Source organism: Eucalyptus grandis, chromosome 6 (assembly GCF_016545825.1).
Source record: "Eucalyptus grandis isolate ANBG69807.140 chromosome 6, ASM1654582v1, whole genome shotgun sequence".
Lineage (NCBI taxonomy): Eukaryota > Viridiplantae > Streptophyta > Magnoliopsida > Myrtales > Myrtaceae > Eucalyptus > Eucalyptus grandis.
This window is the reverse complement of record NC_052617.1, coordinates 26,809,681-26,831,773: the sequence shown is the minus strand read 5'-3', so window position 1 is coordinate 26,831,773 and position 22,093 is coordinate 26,809,681. Positions and strand designations below refer to the sequence as shown.

The 22,093-nt window shown below is 39.2% G+C and overlaps 3 protein-coding genes across 3 annotated transcripts; 2 read left to right on the top strand and 1 right to left on the bottom strand.

Annotated features, from left to right (window-relative positions):
• Positions 1–7,163: 7,163 nt before the first annotated feature.
• On the top strand, positions 7,164–13,849 carry LOC104449129 (ABC transporter F family member 4). Its single transcript, XM_010063159.3, is given in 13 exon segments — positions 7,164–7,349; positions 8,501–9,285; positions 9,379–9,412; positions 9,683–9,762; positions 9,937–9,996; positions 10,174–10,284; positions 10,549–10,626; positions 10,727–10,807; positions 11,010–11,277; positions 11,280–11,531; positions 12,008–12,120; positions 12,483–12,513; positions 13,448–13,849. Coding segments are annotated over 12 exon segments (2,001 nt in total). The 5' UTR covers positions 7,164–7,349; positions 8,501–8,553; the 3' UTR covers positions 13,609–13,849.
• A 3,165-nt stretch (positions 13,850–17,014) lies between these two features.
• Positions 17,015–19,751, top strand: LOC104449128 (nuclear transcription factor Y subunit B-2). Its single transcript, XM_010063158.3, has 2 exons — positions 17,015–18,916; positions 19,354–19,751. Exon 1 carries the CDS (start codon positions 17,040–17,042, stop codon positions 18,060–18,062), a length of 1,023 nt encoding a protein of 340 aa, XP_010061460.2. The 5' UTR covers positions 17,015–17,039; the 3' UTR covers positions 18,063–18,916; positions 19,354–19,751.
• Positions 19,096–21,265, bottom strand: LOC104449127 (pectate lyase). Its single transcript, XM_010063157.3, has 4 exons — positions 21,001–21,265; positions 20,142–20,873; positions 19,906–20,044; positions 19,096–19,586 (listed from the first exon to the last, which is right to left on the bottom strand). The coding sequence occupies exons 1-4, from the start codon at positions 21,138–21,140 to the stop codon at positions 19,362–19,364; spliced, it is 1,236 nt and encodes a 411-aa protein (XP_010061459.2). The 5' UTR covers positions 21,141–21,265; the 3' UTR covers positions 19,096–19,361.
• Positions 21,266–22,093: the final 828 nt, after the last annotated feature.

The following is a 22,093-nucleotide window of genomic DNA, read 5'->3' as shown; positions in this document are numbered from 1 at the left end:
CACGTTAATTCAACATAATGCATTTGGTTGGTTCCGACGTGTGGGGCTTGAATGTTGCTGGAATTGGTAGAAAAGAAACACTGAAATTTTTTTTAAGCATTTGGTTGAACAAATTAGAAGTTCAATAATTACATTGGAGATATATATGATTAGTGTTGTAATTAAATCTCATTTTTCACTTATAATAGAGAAAACAACACAAATAATCTTTAAATTTTGGTTCTGTATGTAATATCATCATTAAAATTCTAATATGTTAAATGTGATTCTTAAATATCCCCAATGCTCAATTTAGTCTATAAACTTTCGACTTATTTAATTTAATCACTCCATTTTCATAAATAAATAAAAAACTCGTAATTACACTATTGCCAGCTTTTTTAATATCATTTATCTCAATCCAATTGTTAAATCAAGAAGCATGGCTATCTATTTATTACTTTTTTAGCCTTTTGTTGTTACTGTTTAAACACACTACGATAATTCAATTTAAGTATATTTTAACTCAAGATCTTCCCTCAATAGTAAAAGCAGACCATTATTTAGAGTTATATCGGGTTGATACTCCTACTAATTTAATTTTCAAATTTATAGATATAACTAAATTTAATTATGAAGACATGAAATAAAAACTTGAAATTTTTTTCTTTCTATGTAAAAAGTTAGAAACAGAAATTTAGATTAAGATAAGTACGAAAAATCTATTGGTAAATTACGTTGTATTGAATGTCTTAAATAAATATAAATATAATATAACTCTAAATGAGATTTTTACTATAATAAATATCATAAATTAAATATACATAAATGAAATTATAATAATATTTATAAAGACCAAATATGTAATTCAAAGATAGCTTCTTCTTTTTTGGGGGAAAAGACCACAAAAAACCCCAAACTTTGCCTAAAATGACAAATTTACCCCAATTTTTTTTTTGTGACATGAAAAACTCCAAATTTTGCAAACTATGACACATTTACCTTACTAGGGGCATTTTTCATATTTTTCATTTTTCTGATTTTCCTTTTTCTTTCTTTTTTTCTTCTTCTTCTCTCTTCCCTCCACTGGCCATGGCGGAGGGAAGCTGGCGTCTGGCGAGGGTCGCCCTCGCTGGGCTAGCTAGGGTTGCCCTTGCTTGACACTAGTGAGGGCGGCCCTCGGCTAGGTCAGGCAAGGGGTGCCCTTGCTAGATTTGGCCAGGGAGGCCCTCGCTCGACGCCAACGATGGCCACCATTGCCTGCGTTGAGCGAGGGTGGCCTTCACTAGATCCAGCAAAGGCATCCCTCACCCGACGCCGACGAGGACCTAGCAAGGGGTGCCCTCACCCGACCCAGTCGAGGGCCACCCTCGCTGGACATCGGCTTCCCTCCGCCGACGGCCAGTGAAGGGAAGAGAGAAGAAGAAGAAAAAATGAAAAAAAATTTAAAAAGTAAAATGACTAAAATGCCCTATAATTTAGGGTAAATGTGTCACAATGATAGAAGATCAAGGTTTTTTGTGTCACGAAAAAAAGTTTGGAGTAAATTTGTCACGATTGGCAAAGTTCGGAGTCTTTTATGTTATAAAAAAAAGTTTGAGGTAAATTTGTCACTTTGGGCAAAGTTTAGGATTTTTTGTGGTATTTTCCCTTTTTTTTTTTTGGTTGATTAAGGAAATAGATTGAATTGAAAATATATCCCTAAATCCAGGCAATAATGTAATTATGAAAACTTGTGAATAGTATCAAAACTGATTTGACTTTGTTGAGCTAGATTGACAAACTAAAAGTTTAAAGATTAAATTGAATATTTATGTATAATTCAATGATCACATTGAACAAATTAAAATTTATATTTGACCGATGTTTAGAGATTATTTATATCATTTTTTCCATAAAATGCTAAATATGTAATGTGATAGGAAGCTCGCAATTGGTAGGCATAGATGAAATAGATTGACCGGACTCCCATATTGAAGGCCTATTTGTTTGACTTTAAACAAAAATAAATTTTTTTTTAATTTTTCATCAAAATTTAAAATATTGTTTGACTTAAATAACTCATAAGAAGAAAAATATGTAAATCTACTCGTCGATAATTATATATTGAAAAAAAAAGTCAGGTGTCTCAAAGTATAAACAAATCAAAGTGCATGAGTGTCAATATGTTAAGGATTAATACCTTGAAAAATCCTAAACTGGTACACGTGTAACAAATTTACCAAAAACTAATTTTTTGACCATAAAAAACCCAAAATTGGTTCACCTATGATAAATTTATCCTAACTGACCATAAAAAACTCTAAACACTAGTATACTTATAATAAATTTACCTCAAACTAATTTATTCAACCGTAAAAAACCATAAACTGATATATTTGTGATAAATATGCCATCTATTAAATTGAATTAATACAAAAAAAAATCACAAAAATTGTATAATTGTGACAAACAAAGAGTAAAATCATAAATTGGTATATCAGTCAACTGTCACGTGTCATTTAACTCAGTAATTTGGCAGTAAAATTTAACAGAAACTAACATAAGGTAAACTTGTCGCAAGTATACTAATTTAGGGTAAATTTGTCAAAAGTGTACCAATTTTAGGTTTTTTGTGGTAAAAAATTAGTTTGGGATAAATTTGTTACAGGTGTATTAGTTCGGGGTTTTTCAGAATATTAACCTATATTTTAATAACGTGAAAGGTAGTGATTAAAAGTCAATCTAGACATGCCTTAAACTCTCGGCATAGGTCCACCACAAACAACTTCGTTTGATGATTTGGGCATATATTGTATGTCCTTATATCCATCATTCTCTTAAACAATGAAATAAAAACGAGAATTTGAGAACAATTTATAATTCAATTTAATGGTATCCCTTGCTTTATTTCCTAGCAACTTATACATGATGGTCTTATGAATCGGGGATGCTACGATGAAATTGGTTATGTAAAAAGTAAGATGAATAGGTTTTCCATGTTATGTTTCCTTTATGTTAACAACTCTGGAGGTCATAATTTTTTTCTCAAAATATTGACACTTATATTTTTCCCAAGTTTCTCCCCTACCTACATTAGCCTTATTATTATTTTTTTTGGATGATGCTATTTTTTTTTTTTTGGTAAAAGGTAAGAATACATTAAGCTTTGAACTAAATTTACAAAAGATCAGTGCAAAAAACTTACACTCAAAGTGACAACACGTCAGAATGAGTGGAAGGAAGTTGAAGTGAAACAAAAGACCGCAAACAAAGCATATAAAAACAAGCACATAACAGCCTAAACAGTAGGCAAAAGGAACCTAGCAAGAAACAGCACTAGGTAGCTAAGGCCAGATGGACCCCACAACCTCAGGCCGCATCCGCCAGCGACAAAAGTGAAGAGCCACCAAGGAGAAAGTCGCACGCAGAGAGAGCAGCCATTCGATAACCAGTAGACAAGCTAGGGCCTTGTGGAAGCAGGAGAGTCCCTAGCAAAGAAGATAATCGGATCGATACCCCAGTTACGCTTCAGCCTCCTGTTTCTAAAAGTATCGTCCACACTCTTGAAAGTGATGGCCTTGTATTTGATGACTTTAAAAAGATGATTCTTCATCGCTGGAATGGCTAAGTTCTGCTCCCTAAAAAGGATGTTGTTATTGTGCTTCCAAATAAGATAACAGAGAGCACCAAAAGAGAAATAGGCAATGCACTTATAGAATTCTTTGCTTGAAAGAAAGGAGATGGCCCAAGTGAGGTTCTCACCCCGCAACCTCTTTCTCCACAAAAGGTTGCATCTTGCGGCCCAAAAGAAAGCAATTGCCAGCAGTGATGCGACATTCAAAAAATAGGTGATTTATAGAATCCGGCACCTCATTGCAAAAATGACACAAGGCACTATTTATCCTACCATAAGATAATAACAGAGCTTGGGTAGGAAGCTTGCGTTTGGCAATAAGCCACAGGTTTACTTGGTACCTTGGAGTAATCAAGTTATTCAAGATGAACGAATGCCAAAAGACCCGAGCCTTCTTCCTCCTAATGATCTCCCAAACTAAAGCCACCGTGAAGAGGTCAGAAGTGTTCCCCTTCTAGCTAAAACAATCTAAGTGTTGGGCAAGGACCATAAGGGGAAGCTCTCGAGAATCCAAGACCATCTTGACCATCAAACCATGGTTGGTGGACAGGTCTGCCACTGTCGCCTGCCTAGAAAGACTAGAGCCATAAATGGTTGAATCCTAAAAATGCAAGTTTAAGGGACCCCTGGGATGTCAATTATCAAACCAATAAGACACCGATCAGCCATCCCCAATCCTCCAATAGAAGGAGCTTTGCAAAATTTAGTCTTGATTTGGAGGATTTTCTTCCAAGCCCATGAGGAGAAGGTTGGCTTTTTGGCTACTTAGAAGTTCGTCCTTTTTAAAAAGGTCAAGTGAACCCACTTACACCATAATGATTTGTTGTTTGAAAACAAAAGTCAAATATGTTTTAGCATGATGGCCTTGTTATACTCACGAAGCCTTTGGATGCTAAGGCCCCCCTCCTCTTTTGGGCGACAGACATCCTCCCAGGACTCCTTCGCACCCTCTCTACCCAACTCTGGGCCTTTCCATGGAAACTGTCTGAGAATTTGTTCAATTTGATCCAACACAGCCATAAGTAAAATAATGACACTAGCCCAATATACTTGGATGGCATGAAAGACTGACCTGATCAATTGTAGACAGCCAACAAAGAATAGAAGGTGATGAGTCCAAGATTGTACTTTTGCTGTGATGGGGTTGACTAGAATGCATCAATCCACCTTGCTGAGCCTGGAGGTGGTGATGGGGACCCTTAGGTACCAAACCGGTAGGTTCCCCTCATGAAAACCAAAGGCAAGGAGAATTTAGGTCATTAAGGAAGGCAATCCTCCTGCAAGGTAAATCTCACTTTAAATTACTACATTCATCCCCATTTACAATAAAAATAAATTAATTTGTCATTAATCTTCCAATTGCAATTTAAAGTGATAGTCCAATTGATATTTTTTGTTAACAATTTATAAAAAAAATGCATTATTATACTAAAATTTTTGTCAATAAAACAAAATAATGATATTTCATTTTTCGTCCCTCTTATCTCAAAATCTCACTTTCTTGGTGAACTTTTTATTAATTTCATTAGCTACTATAGCATTTAAAAAAAGAATTTATCATTTTTCCCTATTATATTGACAATATACTCTTATACCTAGCATGTAAGACGTTAGATGAATACATAAGAACACACTAAAAACATTATGCACAATGAGGTATCTTGATATTTTTTGTTAACAATTTATAAATTATACTAATTTTTGTCAATCCAAAATAATGATATTTCATTAGCATTTAAAAAAAATTTATTACTTCGCGCAATGCTTTGATTTAATTACTTTCATTTACTTAACATTTTATCCATAAAAATAATTGACAAGGAAGGACAAGCTGATATGATTAAGCTTTATCGAGAGAATAATACAACCATAACAAAAATATACGAATTTAAAATTACAAAAAGATCGCCATTGGATGGTGAGAACTCATCACTACGATGAGGGATGCGATCTTCAGCACGATAGGTACATTGAGGTTCTTGGTATTCATAATATATTCATCCCGTTGGAAATTATATTTTCATATATTTAAGCCTTTAGGAAATGAGTTCACAATTACATCTATGGTATATTACTCGACACTCCTCGCACGTAAGGATGTCAGAGGTAGGACGTACACACAATCACATCAACAAGATGACTTATAATGGAAAAACGTCCACAGTAACAACAATGGAAAAATCGGATGTCTGTCGGTATTTAAACCTTTGGCATGTGCTTTTACACACAAAAAAAAAAAAAAAAAAAAAAAAAAAAACTTACGTTTTCCCTAAAAGCTCGACTTATTAGGATTCGGGCTAACCGTTATAGATATGACGTATGACTTAATACACTGTTTTATCTAAAGAAATACTACTATCACAAAAGGATTCAAACTTGGGACCTTCTATTTGTGAATTTTGGGGCGATATCACTAGAAGACGTCGAAGCTGGTTTTGTCTCACTGTGCCATGCACACGTAACCAAAATAATCAGAAAAAGACATTTTTATTTTTTCATAGCATTTTTTTATTCCATTTTTGCGATCCGTTTAAATTTTTTTAGATACTCGGAATAGTTAGAAATGTTACAATTCTAGCATATCTGAGTATGTCTAAGTTCTGAATTAAAGGTCAGAGTAGTTTTCTGCTAAAAGGTTGTATATGCAAGAAACCGACTTTGTCTTCCAGCTTAGGTACATTCAATGGAGGGAAGAGAGAGGAAGAAGAAAAAAAAAAAAAAAAAAGATTTTTTTAAGTAAAAGAAAAATGTCTTATAATTTATGATAAATATGTCACACGGATATAATTTCAAGATTTTTGTGCCACGAAAAAAGTTCGAGATAAATGTGTCACGATTAATGTTACAAAAAAATTTAGGGTAAATTTGTCATTTTAGACAAAATTTAGGATTTTTTGTGATCTTTTCTCTTGACACTCCTCACGTGCAAGGATATCTGAGCTAGGATGTACATGCAATTACATCAACAAGATGACTTATAATGGAAAAATGTCCATGATAACAAAAATGGAAAAATCAAAGTTATGTCGATATTTAAATCTTTGATATGTGCTTTTACACAAAAATAAACTTACCTATCAACTAAAAGCTCGACTTATTAGGATTCAGGCTAATCGTTACATATATGACGTACGACTTGATACATTCTTTTATGTAAAGAATGATTCAAGCTCGGGACCTTCTATTTGTGAATTACGGGGCGATGTCACTAAAATAGACGCAGAAGCTGGTTTTGTCTCACCTTGCCATGCACACGTAACCAAAACAATCATGCGCAATTTTTTTTCAATTTTTATATATTTTTTCACTAACAAATGAAAGCAGAAAAAAGTCATTTTTATTTTTTATTCCATTTCTGCGTTCCGTTTAAATATTTTCAGATGCTCGCAACTTCCCCCCCCGGCGCCCCCCGTACTGGGGGCACTCGGAAACGAACATCGCATCCGGGCCGTCGAAATTTCAACGATCCTCGGCGGGGCAGATCCGATCCGTCGGCGGGGATCGCCCCACATTCAACTGCATTTTAATTCCGCCTCTGAAATCCGTTCCATTTCACTACCCCTCCTCCGCCCCTCCGCATTGGCGCACCGGTCAGGAGAGAGAAAACCGGAGAGAGAGAGAGAGAGAGAGAGAGGAAAGCATGACGCTACTCGAACTAAAGACCGCGTCTTCATCTCCTTCTCCTTCCCCTCCTTCTCGTCTCGCTGTCGTTCAGGCTGTTCGGCGGAGCTAGAATTCGCCGAGCTTTTCCTCTGTAAGTGCTCTCGCCTCCCGCTGGCTTTTTTCGCTTCTCCTTCCCTCCCCGTGCGGTGCGGTCGGTAGGGCCGTCGCGAGTCGGTTGGCGTTTTTGGTGACTCGAGAGGGAGGGAGGGGGGGGGACGTCTCGCGTTGCTAGGGTTTCGAGAATCTCTAGAGACCGGATTGCTTCTGTTGGAATTTCGTGTTTTGCTGGCTGAGGAGTGTGTAATTGTAGTTTCTGCGGGTCGCGGAAAGGAAAAAAAGAAAGGAAAAAAGAAGCTCGCCCCGGTTCTCTGTTTCGGGATTAGGGTTTCCGAACGTGAAATTTTGTCTTCGTTTCCTGTTTTCTCGTTGTGTTTTTTGATTTGAAGTGTTTTTGGGATTAGGGTTTCCGAACGTGAGATTCTATCTTCGTTTACTGTTTTCTCGTTTTCCGTGTGTTTAAATGCCTTTTTTTTCCTCCTCTTCAGTGAGTGTAGAAAGGTTTTCCCTTTAATTTTCAGTAGCTTTAACCACAATTTGTATAGAAAATGGCGGTTGTTGGGGTAAGATTGGTCATTTCTTGGATTTACGTGGTATTAAGGAGATTTTTAGGGCTATCTCGGTTTGGATACGAATTTAAGCATCACCATTACTAATGTATAGAGTTATCCGTTTTAATTAGTATCGTATTTTTGCTCAGCATCTACAATGGATCTTTGGATTGACTGTACTCTAGCAAGGCTGTCCTCACGTTGGAGTCTCACTTCAGAAGTACACTACTTATTTTAATTGGACCCGTAGGTAGCCTTTCCTTAGGTTTTTTCACTTTATGGGCACTGGTTTATCATTAGGATCATTTCCAAATTGTACTCGTGATTTGACTCGGGCCAGTAAGTGCTTCCTGGAAGTCTAGGTTATATATCTGGCTTTAAAACCACTTAAGTTGAATCTTCAAAGGGGTCACCTTTAAAGCTAACTTTTGAGGTTAGATAGCTGAAGCATTTTTTTATGTGCACAGACCTTTTCCTTTGATCACTGAGCAATGTTCCTCGTGTTGAATTTGCATTTCACTCTTAGGAAAGTCCATGATGATGTGTACGGAAATGTTAAAATGTTTTCATTTCTTGTATGTCCGGTTTCAGTCAAAATTGTTTCTTATGAACTGATACATCATATTCTTGTTAGGTTGTGAAGAAGTTCATTATTAATTGAATAATTCAACTCGTATCAAGTGAATTATGGGCGAGGAAGGTTTGGCAAATGCAGCTTCTGAATCAGAAGCAGTAGTAGCACCTGCAGAGAACGGAAGTGTACCTCGCGACAGCATTGTAATGACTGAAAGAAAAACTGAGGAAAGTAATGGAGTGAAAGAAAAGGGAGATGATAAAGATGAAGAGAAAGTGGAGACTGAGAAAGCGGATATAGGCCAGGATTTAAAGGAAGGCTGTGATAAGAAAGAACATAAAGAAGAGGAAGAACCTAAAACGGAAGAGTTGAAAGAAGAAGCTCCTGCTGAAAAAAAGGAGAAGGTACCTGAGGAAATGAAGGAAGATGAGGAGAATGATGAGGAGGGGACTAAGGGGGTTATTGATGGGGTAAAAAATGGGGAAGGAAAGGATGAAGAAATTAAAGAGGAGAAGCTTGGAGAAGAGAAGGAAGAAGAGGCTGAAGAAGAAAAGAATGATGAAAAGAAGGTTGAGGAGAGTGAGGAGAAGGAACAGGAGAAGACCGAGAGTATGGAGGAGCAGACTGTGACAGAGAAGGCTGAGCAAAGTACAGAGGAGAAAGGGACAAAAAAGCGTAGGAGGCAGAGGACTGCTGGGGGGAAAGTTGAAGGAAATAAGAAGAAGGAGCTTGACAGGACCCCTAGGACTCCTACTGTAGATCGTCCCGTACGAGAGAGGAAGTCTGTAGAGCGGTTGGTGGCATCTATTGAGAGAGATGCCTCTAAAGATTTCCAAATAGAAAAGGTGCGTAAAACTAAATCAAACCCTGCATTTGTTGCCGTTGTTGGATTTGTGTGTGTAGGATCTGCATTTGATCATATTATCTGGGAATTGCAGGGCCGTGGAACACCATTGAAGGACATACCCAATGGTACTCTCATTTTTCTTCTAGCTCACTGAATTCTCGAAACTGTGTCCATAGTTCCTGGGAAACAACCATCTTTTTTAAGGGTTGTGAACGCAAAAGTCAGTCAGCATACAATTACTTAGGTCTACTATAGAATGTGTTGAGATTTAGAATGCCTGAAACCTGGAAATGCACATGACTTTGATTGACGTGTTTTCCTGGTTCTGCATGTTATGGGATTCATCCATGCAGAATGATAAGGTGCATTAAACAACTCTGTCTACATTTTGTCAGTGGCTTTCAAATTGTCAAGAAGGAAGACAGATGACACCTTTAAGCTGCTGCATAACATCCTGTTTGGGAGGAGAGGGAAGGTAACATTTGTTCTTATCTCTCAATGTGCCAGCTGTGATTTGCCCCTCTTCTTGTCTATACACTTTAGATGAGTTAAACAGATGTCCTAGGAGAGTAGTTTGGTTCTGAAATTCTTGAGCGTGAACGCGTTCTATTCACTGTTTGATAACCTTCCTCTTCTTTATTTTTTGCAGGCATTCCAGATCAAGGGTAATATATCAAGGTTTTCTGGTTTTGTATGGCATGATAATGAGGTAAATATATGCCTATAGCATTGCTTTTCTTTCCTTTTCTTTTGGTTTTTGTTGGGGGGGTTGGGGTGTTTGGAAGTGGAGGAGATTTTAATCTGGCAAACTACTGAAAATTATTGACTTAGTGGATTACTGAAGGCTTGTCTATGAGCTTCATTTTTAACTATGTTGTGACTGCAGGAAAAGCAGAGGAATAAGGTGAAGGAAAAATTTGACAAGTGTACTAAAGAGAAATTGCTCGAATTGTGTGATGTACTTGACATATCAGTCTCAAAGACATCCACTAGGAAGGTAGGTGCAACATTACATTTGGTAATCTTATCTCTTTTGACACTATTTTCTTCGGAAATGCTTGGTTCTTTTTCCTTCTGGTCCCTGAAATTGTCTGTTAGTCATAGTGAAGGTGCAATCTTGAGAGTGATCATTTCATATGATATTTGTTGGCTGTGTAGTAGGGCCAATGAGTTTGACTTGTTTGCTTGATTTGAAGATAGTATATTCTTTGTTTACAATGCCAACTGTCATTTGTACTGATTAGTTGGTCTGCACTTCCAGGAAGATATTGTTACGAAGCTGATTGACTTCTTGGTGGCTCCTCATGCCACGACAACTGTGTTACTTGCTGAAAAAGAGGTTGGCCATCTGAAATTGTTTATGAGAAGTCATTTGATATTGTGATTGGTCTCCTTGCAATTGCATTTTTGCACGTTTTAATCTTCTCGACACGTGGCAGTCTGGGAAGGGCCAAAAGCGCAAGAGGGTGGTGAAAGGAACTTCATCTGCATCGAAGAGTTCCTCAAGGCGGACAGTCAAGGTATCATTCATTTCTTACCAGAAGCACTGGGATATTGATGATAATGGTTCTTTATCATTAGCTGAATGACTGAACCAATCACGAATAACCAACAACCTGAAGTGTTTACTACTTCTCTAATAATTTTTCTTTTTGGGCTTCAACTTTCAATCATTTGGCACTGCTATGGTGTGTCATTATTTATGGGTTGGATTGTTTTCAGAGTCGAAGAAAGAGTGAGGATGATTCGAAAAAGGAAAGAAAGAAGCCTGCTTCTGATACAGAAGATGATTCGGAAGAAGAGAAGGAAGAAGAGCAAGAAGATGAACAAGAACAAGAACAAGAAGAAGAACAAGAAGAAGAACAAGAAGAACAAGAAGAAGAACAAGAAGAGACTGAAAATGGTGTTCCAGAAAAGTCTGATGAGGAGATGCCAGACCAATCAGAAAGTGAGGAAAAAGAGGTCTCTGATGATGAGTCTGAGGAAGACACAGGGAAAAGAAAAGAATCCGTGCAAAATCATCTGCTAAAAAAGAAACTGTTGGAAAAACCAAAAGGAGGAGAAGTTCGGTGTCAAACAAATCAAGTCCACCACCCAAAGCAACAACAAAGAAATCATCATCAAAGCGCACAAAGGTTGATGACAACAGTGACAGTAGTCCTACGGTATTCTCTAGGAAGAAGAACCAAAAAGTAACCAAGAAGTCTTTGACACCTGCAAAGTCTGCCTCCAAGGAGAAACCTGGTCAGTTGATTACTCCATTTCATTCCATTTGTTATTCTTTGTGCTTTTGGATATGCAATGCAGTCTCCCCTCCTTTTCAATAGTTATTGAGGGGATGTACTTTCACTTCTTGCTAGTGTCTAATCTGAAGCTTGAGTGAACTTTTATGTGCATGAAGTGATCACACCTCTTTTCATTGGGTCCAGGCTGAGACCATAGGGGTCTCTTGGAGCAATCATTCTAGCTGAGCAACTCAAAATTTAAAGAAATGTCATTGATTCTTCATGCTTGTTTTCATTTAAGTACCATTTGAATTGATAAGAATCCCTTTAATTTTATGATTTTTCACATATTTATACATATCTTAAGTACAATTTGTGGGATAAGGTACATAAACTATGGGCGATTAGAATTGAATTTTGTGCAACAAGGTGAGGAATGGCATTTTAATGCACTGTTCTAAATGGAACCTACTGAAATTTGTTTTATTGTGGAAGGGAAAAAAGGTGGCAGAGGAAAGGACAAATCAAAGGAAGGGATTGTCAAGCCCAGCAATGTTGAGCTTCGAAATGCAATTTGTGAAATTCTTAAGGAAGTTGACTTCAATACGGTGTGATTTTAGCTTGGTGACTTTGCATTTCTTCCTTTGCTCGGTGCACACTGCAACTTGATTCTTCAGATCATCTAAAATGTTTATTTTGTTTGCTTGCAAGATGTTTGCATGATTATTGATTTTTAAGTGGCAAAAAAGATAAGCCATTCTAAGCTTTTTTCTGTTTTTGGTGGTTGTTGGTTGGAAAGTGCATTGTACACCTTAAATGTTCCTTTTGCATTTTTATTACAGCCTCTTGAAGAAGGGTAACTGCTCCGTCTATGCCTTTATTTATTTATTCTTTTGGGCGAGTAATCTCAACACTGTTATGTTGAATTAGCTATTTGCATCTAACATATGATGGGTTTTCAATTCTGCAGGCCACTTTCACCGATATTCTCAAACAGCTAGGTATGTTATCTCCACGTTGAATTATTTTTGTGATACTAAGCACGTGCAATTCATCATTTTGCTGGCTGATTTGCCAAGTCATTTGCAAGTTATATTGTTCTGTTGCATTCCCAATAGACCCTCTGTTAATCTTGGTGGCTAAATCTGTGAGCTTTTAACCTTCATCTGCTGCATGTGAACCCAGCCTCTGGACTCTGCCGAATGATTTTAGGTCTTTTTTGACATAGGAATTTTTAAAACTCGTCACACCTGCCCAAATGTTTTTCTATTTTTTTGTGGTACTTTGGAGCCGGCTTGGCACTTATGCTGTTATAATCAATAAGGGGGTGTGCTTGTACAGTCATTCTTATTATGTCTTCATGAATGAATAATGGGGTATAGGTGTGTTATTGGTTGTATTACATGTCCATGGACAAATCGTCCCAAACACAAGTGATATAGTATGGATAGGGAGTTATCATTAAAAAGTGTGTTTAGTTGCTGAAACACAGAAGTTTGAACTGGAACTTTGTTAAGTGAGCATGCTATCATCCGAGTCACCCCTCAGATTCTAAAGCGACTCTTCCAAGTACTTTTAGAATTTTTCTTTGAATCTAAATTCGATGGATGAGCTTGTTGTAATTTGAAGCTTTGGTATTGTAGTAAGGGCACTTCTGTGGGTTTTAGAAGGAGAGTTTTATAGAATCTCACCATTAATGATGTATATGGGTTTCTGATCCCCAAAAATTTATGTAAATGAGTCATTCACGGTAAGGAAATGTTCCTAATCAAACAAGTGAGGTGGTTCTTCATGGAAACCAAAGGAAAACCATACCATCTAGGTACTTTTAAAATGTAGAAAATATCTTGACATGTGGGTACGTACGCTGGTGGCTGAAAATCCATTTGTTAGTGTTTTTTTGGCAGCCTAATGAATTAGTTGGCAACTTTTCAGCGGAGCAATTCGACGCAGATCTCACCCCGAGAAAGTCATCTATAAAGCTGATGATCCAGGAAGAGCTCACTAAACTTGCCGATGAGGCTGACGACGAGGATGGAGAAGGTGATGCTGAGAAAGACGAACCAGCAGCAGATGCCCCGGAAGTGAAGGCCTGACCCGTAAAATACAGTGTAGGTAGTTGTAGTTTTTGTGTCTAGTTTTTCGCATTGTGCATCTTGTACCGACTGTTTAGTAGTTGTGAAAGAGCCAGCTTTCATGCAAAGTGATTTGTACATGCTGGCAATCTAACTTATAAATTAAGAAGAGGATGTATCAATTACTCAGCTGCTCGGGCAGTGCCGCAACTAGCTTATGTTCAAATTCAAAACCATGGGGACTTGAGAAAACTTGTTTCCATTGCCGCGTCACCTCTTTCCTTGTTGCTTGATCCCGAGTAAGTGTTCGGGTGGGGTGCGAGCCCCTGAAGCCTTGGTTTACTTGGGGAGTGTTCTTGATTATGCTGGATTTAGATCATTAATGCACCCTGTTGTGGTTTCTTATATGATTTGCACTTGCAGTTGCATTTTTACCTGTTGGGTACTGGAGAAATTGTTCATAAAGCTTTGGCAAAGCGCCTTTTTATTCGAATCATGTCCCTTGTTACACGTGACAGTGATCCAGCTTCTAATGAAAGCTTCAATGTTACAAAGATCTGTAATATGCTTCTCTTTCGTATGGCCAAAACTGAAACTAATGGAATGTAGCACTTGCTATTGGGGATTATTTTTACTTGAATGACGGAACAGAATACTAGACACCGTTTTTGGCTTTTTGTTTTTGTTTTTTTCACTATATGAATTCTTTTAAATAAAGGAGAAATTAAATGAGTTTTTGCTATTTTTTGAACTTAAAACAATTTTTCCTATAAAATGTTGAAAAAGAAAAGGAGAGAATGAGGTTGGTTGTTTGCAAGGACAATTAGGGTTTGTTTGTGAAATATTAGTAGGGGTGAGCATGGTCCGGTTGGTCCGAGCCACCCTTTAACCTCTGGATGAATCAGACAAATGTTGGTTCATTTTAGGATCCCGGATCAATCTTATTGTATTCGGGATCAAGGATCGGACCAATCTTATCATTGGGTCGGTCAGGTCAACCTGGGATCGATCGATAATTTTTTTCGTCTTATTTTTTATACTCCCTTAAAAAGTAAACCTATAAATTCAAATTACACATCCATCGACGATTCGACATTGTGCAATTATATTATAAATACCAATACATATTTAGTAAATTTAAGATAACACAATAATAGAAATTTTATACTTGTTAATCGCTCATCGAGATATGAGACAAGATGGAAAGTTCTTATAATCATCTATCTTTACTATTCATGACATCATATGTAAAAACGTTTTCTTGCATTTGATTATGTAGAGTCTATTCAATCAAAAAATGAGCTTCACACCACTTGATTAACAAATCACCGTAACAACTACAGTACTATTTTACTTTTCAAAAACTTCTACCATTTGACATAAATTGAAAAACAAAGTGCAGCTGAAATTCATTAGTAAAATACAATTAAACCATAAAAAATTCAAAATACTTAATATAAATCATCAATATATAACTTCACATTTTGTTAATTCACTTGAACTTCTAAACACCTAAAAAACAAAACAAACGACACTTAATTAATACTCAACAAAAGTTTTAAATTAAAATTACTATTAGTGTTGTTGATAGAACATCTCAATATAATATAATATAACATACATTTTACTTAGGTTTGAATATATAAGAGAATTATAAATAATATAATATAATATAATATACAAGTGGGGTTGGTCCAAGAGTTAGGACTCGACTAAAAACTTTTAGACCGAAGACCAACTCCCTATAGTGTTGGTCCCCGAAATTTCGGGACCAAGGACCAACCGGTTCTCTTGGGAATCGAACCAAGACCAAGGCCCGAGGGTTGGCCGGTCCAGTGTCGGTCTGGGTCGACCCTAGACCGATCGCTGCTCACCCCTATGAAATAGTATTTTTTTTATTTTTTTTTTCGAAAATAATAAAGGAATATAAATTCATTTAGTATTGTTTTTGTTTTGGAAAATAGATTTTAAATAGAATAAAAAATATAAAAATTATTTTTTTATTCTCAAAAACAAGAATTAAGTTTTTTTTTATTCATTTTCTTCTTCTTCCTCCTCTAGTTAGTTGTTGGCCATTTTTTTTCTCCTCATTTATTTTCTTCTTCTTCCTTTAATCGGTCATTGGCTACTGATCATGGCTAGTGACCGGCCAAAAAGGTGCGCAATCTTGCCCAACCACCAACGAGGCTCCCTCGAGACTAATCACCAGCTAAAGGAAGAGAATAAGAAAAGGAAAAAAATTAAAAAGAATGCAATAAAACTATAAAAAACAAAAGAAATTCTAAATTATTAAAAAAATAAAGGTTATATCAAACATATTTTTATTTCAAAAATAGATTTTTTGTGTAATTACCAAATGTTTTCAAATGTTTAAAAATTCGTTTAAGGAACAAAATAAAAAAAAAATATTTCAAAGCAAAAATCGTTTCGAGAAATGGTTACCAAGTGCACCAATAATAAATTTCATGGAAGAAACCTTTTAGCATAAATTGGATAGTTAGCTTTTTGCTTTTACCAATTTATTCATTTTCTTTGACCAATTTTACATTTTTTTCTTTTGAGTATTCATCAGCCCATTTTACCTTTTTTTTTTCCCTCTTTGGAATAAACTACGCTACAATATTCGAATATTATGAAGATAAGGGAAAGATGAAATATTTGAAAGCAAGACAATATGTGCATTTATTTAAATATTTACACGGGTGATTTTAGTTCCTAGGAAGTATGGTGCCTTTATATATATATATATATATATATATATTTTCATTTCTAGATCCAATGATGATAAAACTCAAGAGGCTTGGTTCCTCTCGAGGAACCTAATGCTTCTATATAAAAATAGATTTTTTTAACTTCAATTTCTCGATAACATTACATATAATATAATACTGATAAGACAACTAATTAAAAACCGTACTTTTTTTTTGGAAGAAAGGAAAAAGTACTTGGTTAATTAAATTTCATATTTTTAATTTTCTCGAAGGTTTTGGGGAGTGGACACAGTGAATGATTATGCTCAGTACAAAAGATCTGTCTATATTCATGCAACACCCGTGAGTCACGACTCATAAATAATTTTTTCAGATAGTGGAACGCCAAACTTTGTCATTAGGATGAATAATCAAAACCATAATCATTGGCCAGTTAGGTGGAGGGCTCTATTAATCTAAGAGCCTCGTTCGGTTTTTTTACACCTACTTTCTATTGCAATTGCTATTTGCTATTGGCAATTTGGCATTGGATGCTTTTTAGCGCCATTACTGATGGAGAAATTGACCAAACGAAGGGAGCCCCCGATCGGACGGCCCACGTGACAGATGCCGTTTCGATGGCCCGGATCGTTCCGCCTCCCAACCAATCGGATTCCGTCCCCCCGCCCTCCTTCCCCCAAAAATACTTATCGCCGAGCAATGGCCCGCGTGCCTCCACGTGTCCGAACGGCAGTCGTTATTATGCCCCACGATCCAACGGACCCAACTCGCTCTCTCCTCCCAGAACCTCTCTCTCTCTCTCTCTCTCTCTCTCTCTCTCTCTATTCCCTTCGCCGGAGACGGATAATCTCGCCGGCGTTCGTCTCCGACGGAGACGTCGATCAGCCTCGGGTTCCGAGCTGTGCGCCTTCCGCTCGCCGTGATCGAGTCTACTTCGAGTCCTGCGAAGGCGTTCGCCGTCTGACTATCGACGAAGAAGAATGCTGTTCCTCTATAGCAGCTCAGGCGGTCATCCGAATTCCGCAAACTGAATTTCACCATCGAAGGCTTGATTGCTCGTGCAAGCGTTATCTCTGCCAATCGGTCGGCCGCTTCGGTCGGTGGCTTTTCGGCGGCCGGCGAACGGCAGTCTCCGGTGGAGCTCGCGCGGTAATCGGAACCGGCGTCATGGTGGATTCGGACAACGAGTCGCCGCCGGGGGGAGGCCATGGATCGGGAGGGAACGGGGGCGGGGGCGAACTCTGGTCGCCGCGGGAGCAGGACAGGTTCCTCCCCATCGCGAACGTGAGCAGGATCATGAAGAAGGCGCTGCCGGCGAACGCGAAGATCTCCAAGGACGCGAAGGAGACGGTGCAGGAGTGCGTGTCGGAGTTCATAAGCTTCGTGACGGGGGAGGCGTCGGACAAGTGCCAGAGGGAGAAGCGGAAGACGATCAACGGCGACGACCTGCTGTGGGCGATGACCACGCTGGGGTTCGAGGAGTACGTGGAGCCGCTCAAGGTGTATCTGCAGAGGTTCAGGGAGTTGGAAGGCGAGAAGACGGCGGGGGTGCGAGAGAAGGACGGCGGAGCCTACGACAGTGAGAGTAGCGGCGGCGGCGGCGGCGGCGGCGGAGCGTACGGGATGATGCCCGTGGGCCAGGGTCAGCACCAGGGACACGTGTACGGCTATGGTGGGTTTCATCAGATTGGCGAGAGAGGAGGGGGAGTTGGTGGGGGGCTTAGTGGAGTTGGTCCTGGATCTATTTTAAATAGACCTAAGTAATTAAATCGCTAATCCAATTAATTTAATCATTAGAATAACCTTCTTTGAAGTGCTTTCTGCTGGAGCTCCACATTCTCATTGTTGTGGCCATTGAAGGAGTTTTTGGGAAGGTAGCGTTGGTGAAAAGCTAGATCCGACTAGAATTGCTCCATGGGGAAGAGTCGAAAACTATGTCGAATTGCGCCGACTTGACTCAAATCTCCCCACCCTTTGACATGTGATTGACTTGGCTTAGAAGAATGGATTTGGGTAGTAGTTTCACACGACGACGACGATGATGGTCGTGTTTTGGCGTGGCAGTGTTGGTCGGATGGGTGGCAAATGGTGTATAGTGGAGGTGAACGTTGGTGAAGTCTATGGATGGGGGGTGAGAAGTAGAGAAGTGATTTGGGGTTTGAAATTTAGGTTTGGAAGCTGAAGCAGTCGCTGTAATGGCGGATTATGGGAGTGTAAAGTAATTGTAAAACTCAAGGTGTTGGGAAGACTAATCTATGTATGTATGTCTTACTTGTGGAAGGAAACTGAGTTTTACCTGTGAAGATTGTCTTCTCTTAATACGTACTGGATCACTTACCTTTGAATTATATTCTGTTAAAACAAGTGTCTTGATGGCCAAGCAAATGCCGACGAGTGTTCATGGTTCTTCGGGAAGAAAGGTCAAATGCCATCGGGGGTTGAATTCCTCTTTGAAAGAGGGTCGAATGTGATGACTATTGCCTCATTGAAAGCCAGATGTGTAAGGAACACTGATTGCTGAGGCTGTGCTGTTCCATGTTCGCGGTCTGGCCCCGTGCACAGAAACGAATAAAAGGGCGAGATGGCTTAGGTCACTTGATTGTCCTGAACCGGATCGTGTAAGTACCTACCCTTTTACATTGCTTTGCCTCCGACTTTGCATGTTTAACATCCACCTAAAAAGGAAAATGTGCAATTTACTGATAGTACCTGATAGATCCTACAGTTCTCGACAGTAGGATCGATGAAGGTACCAGACATTTCAAGTAGTGATGACTACCGAATGAACCTTAACACGGTTGGCTGTCATTGGATAGATAGAGAAAAAGCTACCCCAGATTCGGAAACGGCCTTGGTTCAAATTCATGGTCGTAATTTTAACCCAGCATGTCCTAGTTGTCAATGCTTCAGCAAGTGTTTCTGGTGTAACTCAATTCTTGATCGCAGATCAGAACGTTTGGAAGTCCAAAAGCAGCGATATTTCCGTTCAAGTACAGACATTACATTATTTTAATAAATAAGTTTTGACAAATGAAGCTCGATATTTTGCTTCCAGGATGTTTTTCAGCATTGCTCACCAATCTGACAATTCAGAGCACCGGCACTTGGATCCTTAGTAGTCAGCAGTGAAGCTGGGCGCGCCACCATGCTCGATGCCTTCAAGTAACTTGAAGCGGAATTTTCCCCGGAAGGTGTAAAGAAGGCACCATTTAACATCAGATCTCTGTCTGATCTCCAATTCCAGTTCTTCCACTCTGAATTTCCAGCTGTATTTTCCCGCTTGGTCACCTAACCAAAAGAAAAGAAGATTTAAGCAAGGTTGAAGTTGAAGCCATAAGTGTCCTTGTGATACAGAGTTAATCATAACCTAGGCAGCTTAGGGAGGCCCGGCAATGTCACCGAGCCATAGTTTTTGGCCATTAAGCAGGGCCGGGTTTAATAAACAAGATTTAGGCAAGCTTCCTAATTTTTTTCATGACTGCATTCTGAGCTCAGTTTAGGCCATGAATGATTCAAGTCAATTTGAAGCTAGGAGCACCTCATACCGGCAATGACCAGGAAAAAGATTCCTGGCCTGAAAACCTACAGCATGTCGATTCCGACTCACCTCTTTGGTGCGGTCACTATTTGATGCGATGAAGACATTTCCTTGGCTGTTGATGGTCGGATTAGCACTTCCTCCGATTGCATACATCTCCCAACCTGCGTACACATTGTTCACAATGTGAAAGTATCCATGCCTGCACCTGCAAATACGTCCGGCCACCAAAAATGATGCTCTGTTGTTTACACTCTCAGGGAATTTCTCTGCATTACTAAACATAGCACGATTAAATTTCTTACCTTGGCATTCTTTGAACCAGGCCTTCACCGAAAAAATTGAAGGCAATGGTGACTTGCATGTTTTTGTCATCAACATAGTCATCACTATGACCCATTAGCATCACTTCGTTGTGATGCAACATGTAGTTGTTCGAGATGGTCATCGCTGTCGAGCCGATGACCGCATCTATCAGCCCATCACTACAGCTAGCCAAGGTACAATGGTCGATCCATATGTCATGGGATGCGTATATGGATATGCCGTCGCCGTCCGATTTGCCTCTCATTCCGACGAGCTGCGGGGAGTTCCTCACTAGAGCATTCCCCGCAGGCAGGCAATCGTGAATGTAGATGTTATGTATGATAATGTTGCTCACATTTTGGATGGTTATGCACGGGCCGTTCGATATCTGGATGTTTTGTCCCCTGCCGTCTATGGTCTTGTATGAGTTCATCACGAGCTCTTGCTCGAGATTGATGACCATATCGTGATCGAAGATGATCCACAGGGGCTCATCCTGAATCACGCCGTACCTCAGGGTGCCTGGCGGTGGGTTCACCGGATCGTCGGAGGATTTGGTCACAACGTAGATTTTCCCATCTCGTCCGCCCACGGCATTGCGGCCGAACCCGATGGCGCAGTCAGCCAGGTCCTTTCGGTTTGATTCCCAGTCGGGGTCGCACCTCCAACAATCGTCAGTAGGATTCCCTGTTCGGCACGAGCCCGTCCCGAGCTGCCTCCGAGTTGTATTCCTGGTCATGTTCAAATTTAGCAGCAAAACTAAGGAATGTGACGGAAAACAAAAACAGCCAGAGTTTGTTTCCAAGTGATGATGCCATATGTTAGCGAATCAGCCAAGATCAAGTTGTAAGTGCATACCACTCGGCCATTTCTGGTGTTCGCATCATTGAACGAGCAGAGGATGTGTGAGTCACAACATGGAGCATCGCCAAGGCGAAGATACAGAGGGATGACATTTTCAGATGTTTCTGGGTTTTGGTGGTTGTTTTTGTGTGCATCAGAGATGATGAATTATAACATTGCTATAAAGGAATTTTAGAAAGCTTAATTGGATTGATTGAGAGAGAGAGATGGCCTTGGCAACAACAGGAGAGAGATATCATGAGGCAGAGGGGGCCTAAGAAGGCCCAAGATTGTCCTTTGATTTGTTCTTTTTGCAGAGGTGATTATTGTGGTATTGAATGCATGGTCTGAATCTTCAAGGCCAAGTACATGCTGGGCAAAATGACATGGGTAACTTTTCTTTGAAAGAAAATGGAGAAGAGAGGTCTGGTTTGCGACTCTTTCTTGCTCTAAATTGCTTATAAATGAAAGCTGTCATGCTAGTGGGGCCGCAGACGTTGATGAACGGAAGAGTTCAGTGAGATATGCAATCCCCACTAGACCGAAAACGAAAAATAACTGCTGGGAGGCAGTTGCTAAGTACAAGATTAGATGGGGACGACCAAGTTCATGAACTAGCAGCATCTACTTGTCAGTACATCTGACACAAAAAAAAATCAGAAATCTTCTCGCAAGATTTCACCTTTCCCCCCCCAGCCTGGAGAATGGGCCGCCATAACATTATTTGTGGTATATTGGCACGAGGAAATTTAAGAGAACTAGAGACCGAAAAATTAGCTATGGTGGTGTCAGGATTTTAAATGAGAAATTTATGGATGGTGGGTACTGGTATAACCTATGGGCAACGACATACCAGCAGGAATGACTCATATATGGTCCTTTCACTAAGTCTTCGCTGTTGTGCCTCGGTAGGAGTGAATTTATTGCGTTATCTTCTTCCAGCAAGAGATTAATTGCCCCATTTTTGGGTCCCTCAGAAGGCCCTCCGATGCACCGATTTCATCTGACGCCCATGGGCGTCATAAGGTCTTGAGATGGAGAAGCAAGCGAACGAAACTCGAAAGTCGAAAGTATTGGGCACTTCAGTGAATCCCTTCTGTTTTCAGGT

What these genes read in the sequence shown, in the direction of transcription:
- LOC104449128 (XM_010063158.3), top strand. Translation starts at nt 17,040, where the DNA reads ATGCCCCACGATCCAACGGACCCAACTCGCTCTCTCCTCCCAGAACCT.
- LOC104449127 (XM_010063157.3), bottom strand. Translation starts at nt 21,140, where the DNA reads ATGCACACAAAAACAACCACCAAAACCCAGAAACATCTGAAAATGTCA. An exon ending in ACACCAGAAATGGCCGAGTG is followed by an intron (nt 20,874 to 21,000) that starts GTATGCACTTAC and finishes GAACATGACCAG; the next exon opens with GAATACAACTCGGAGGCAGC. An exon ending in ATAGTGACCGCACCAAAGAG is followed by an intron (nt 19,587 to 19,905) that starts GTGAGTCGGAAT and finishes TCTTTTGGTTAG; the next exon opens with GTGACCAAGCGGGAAAATAC.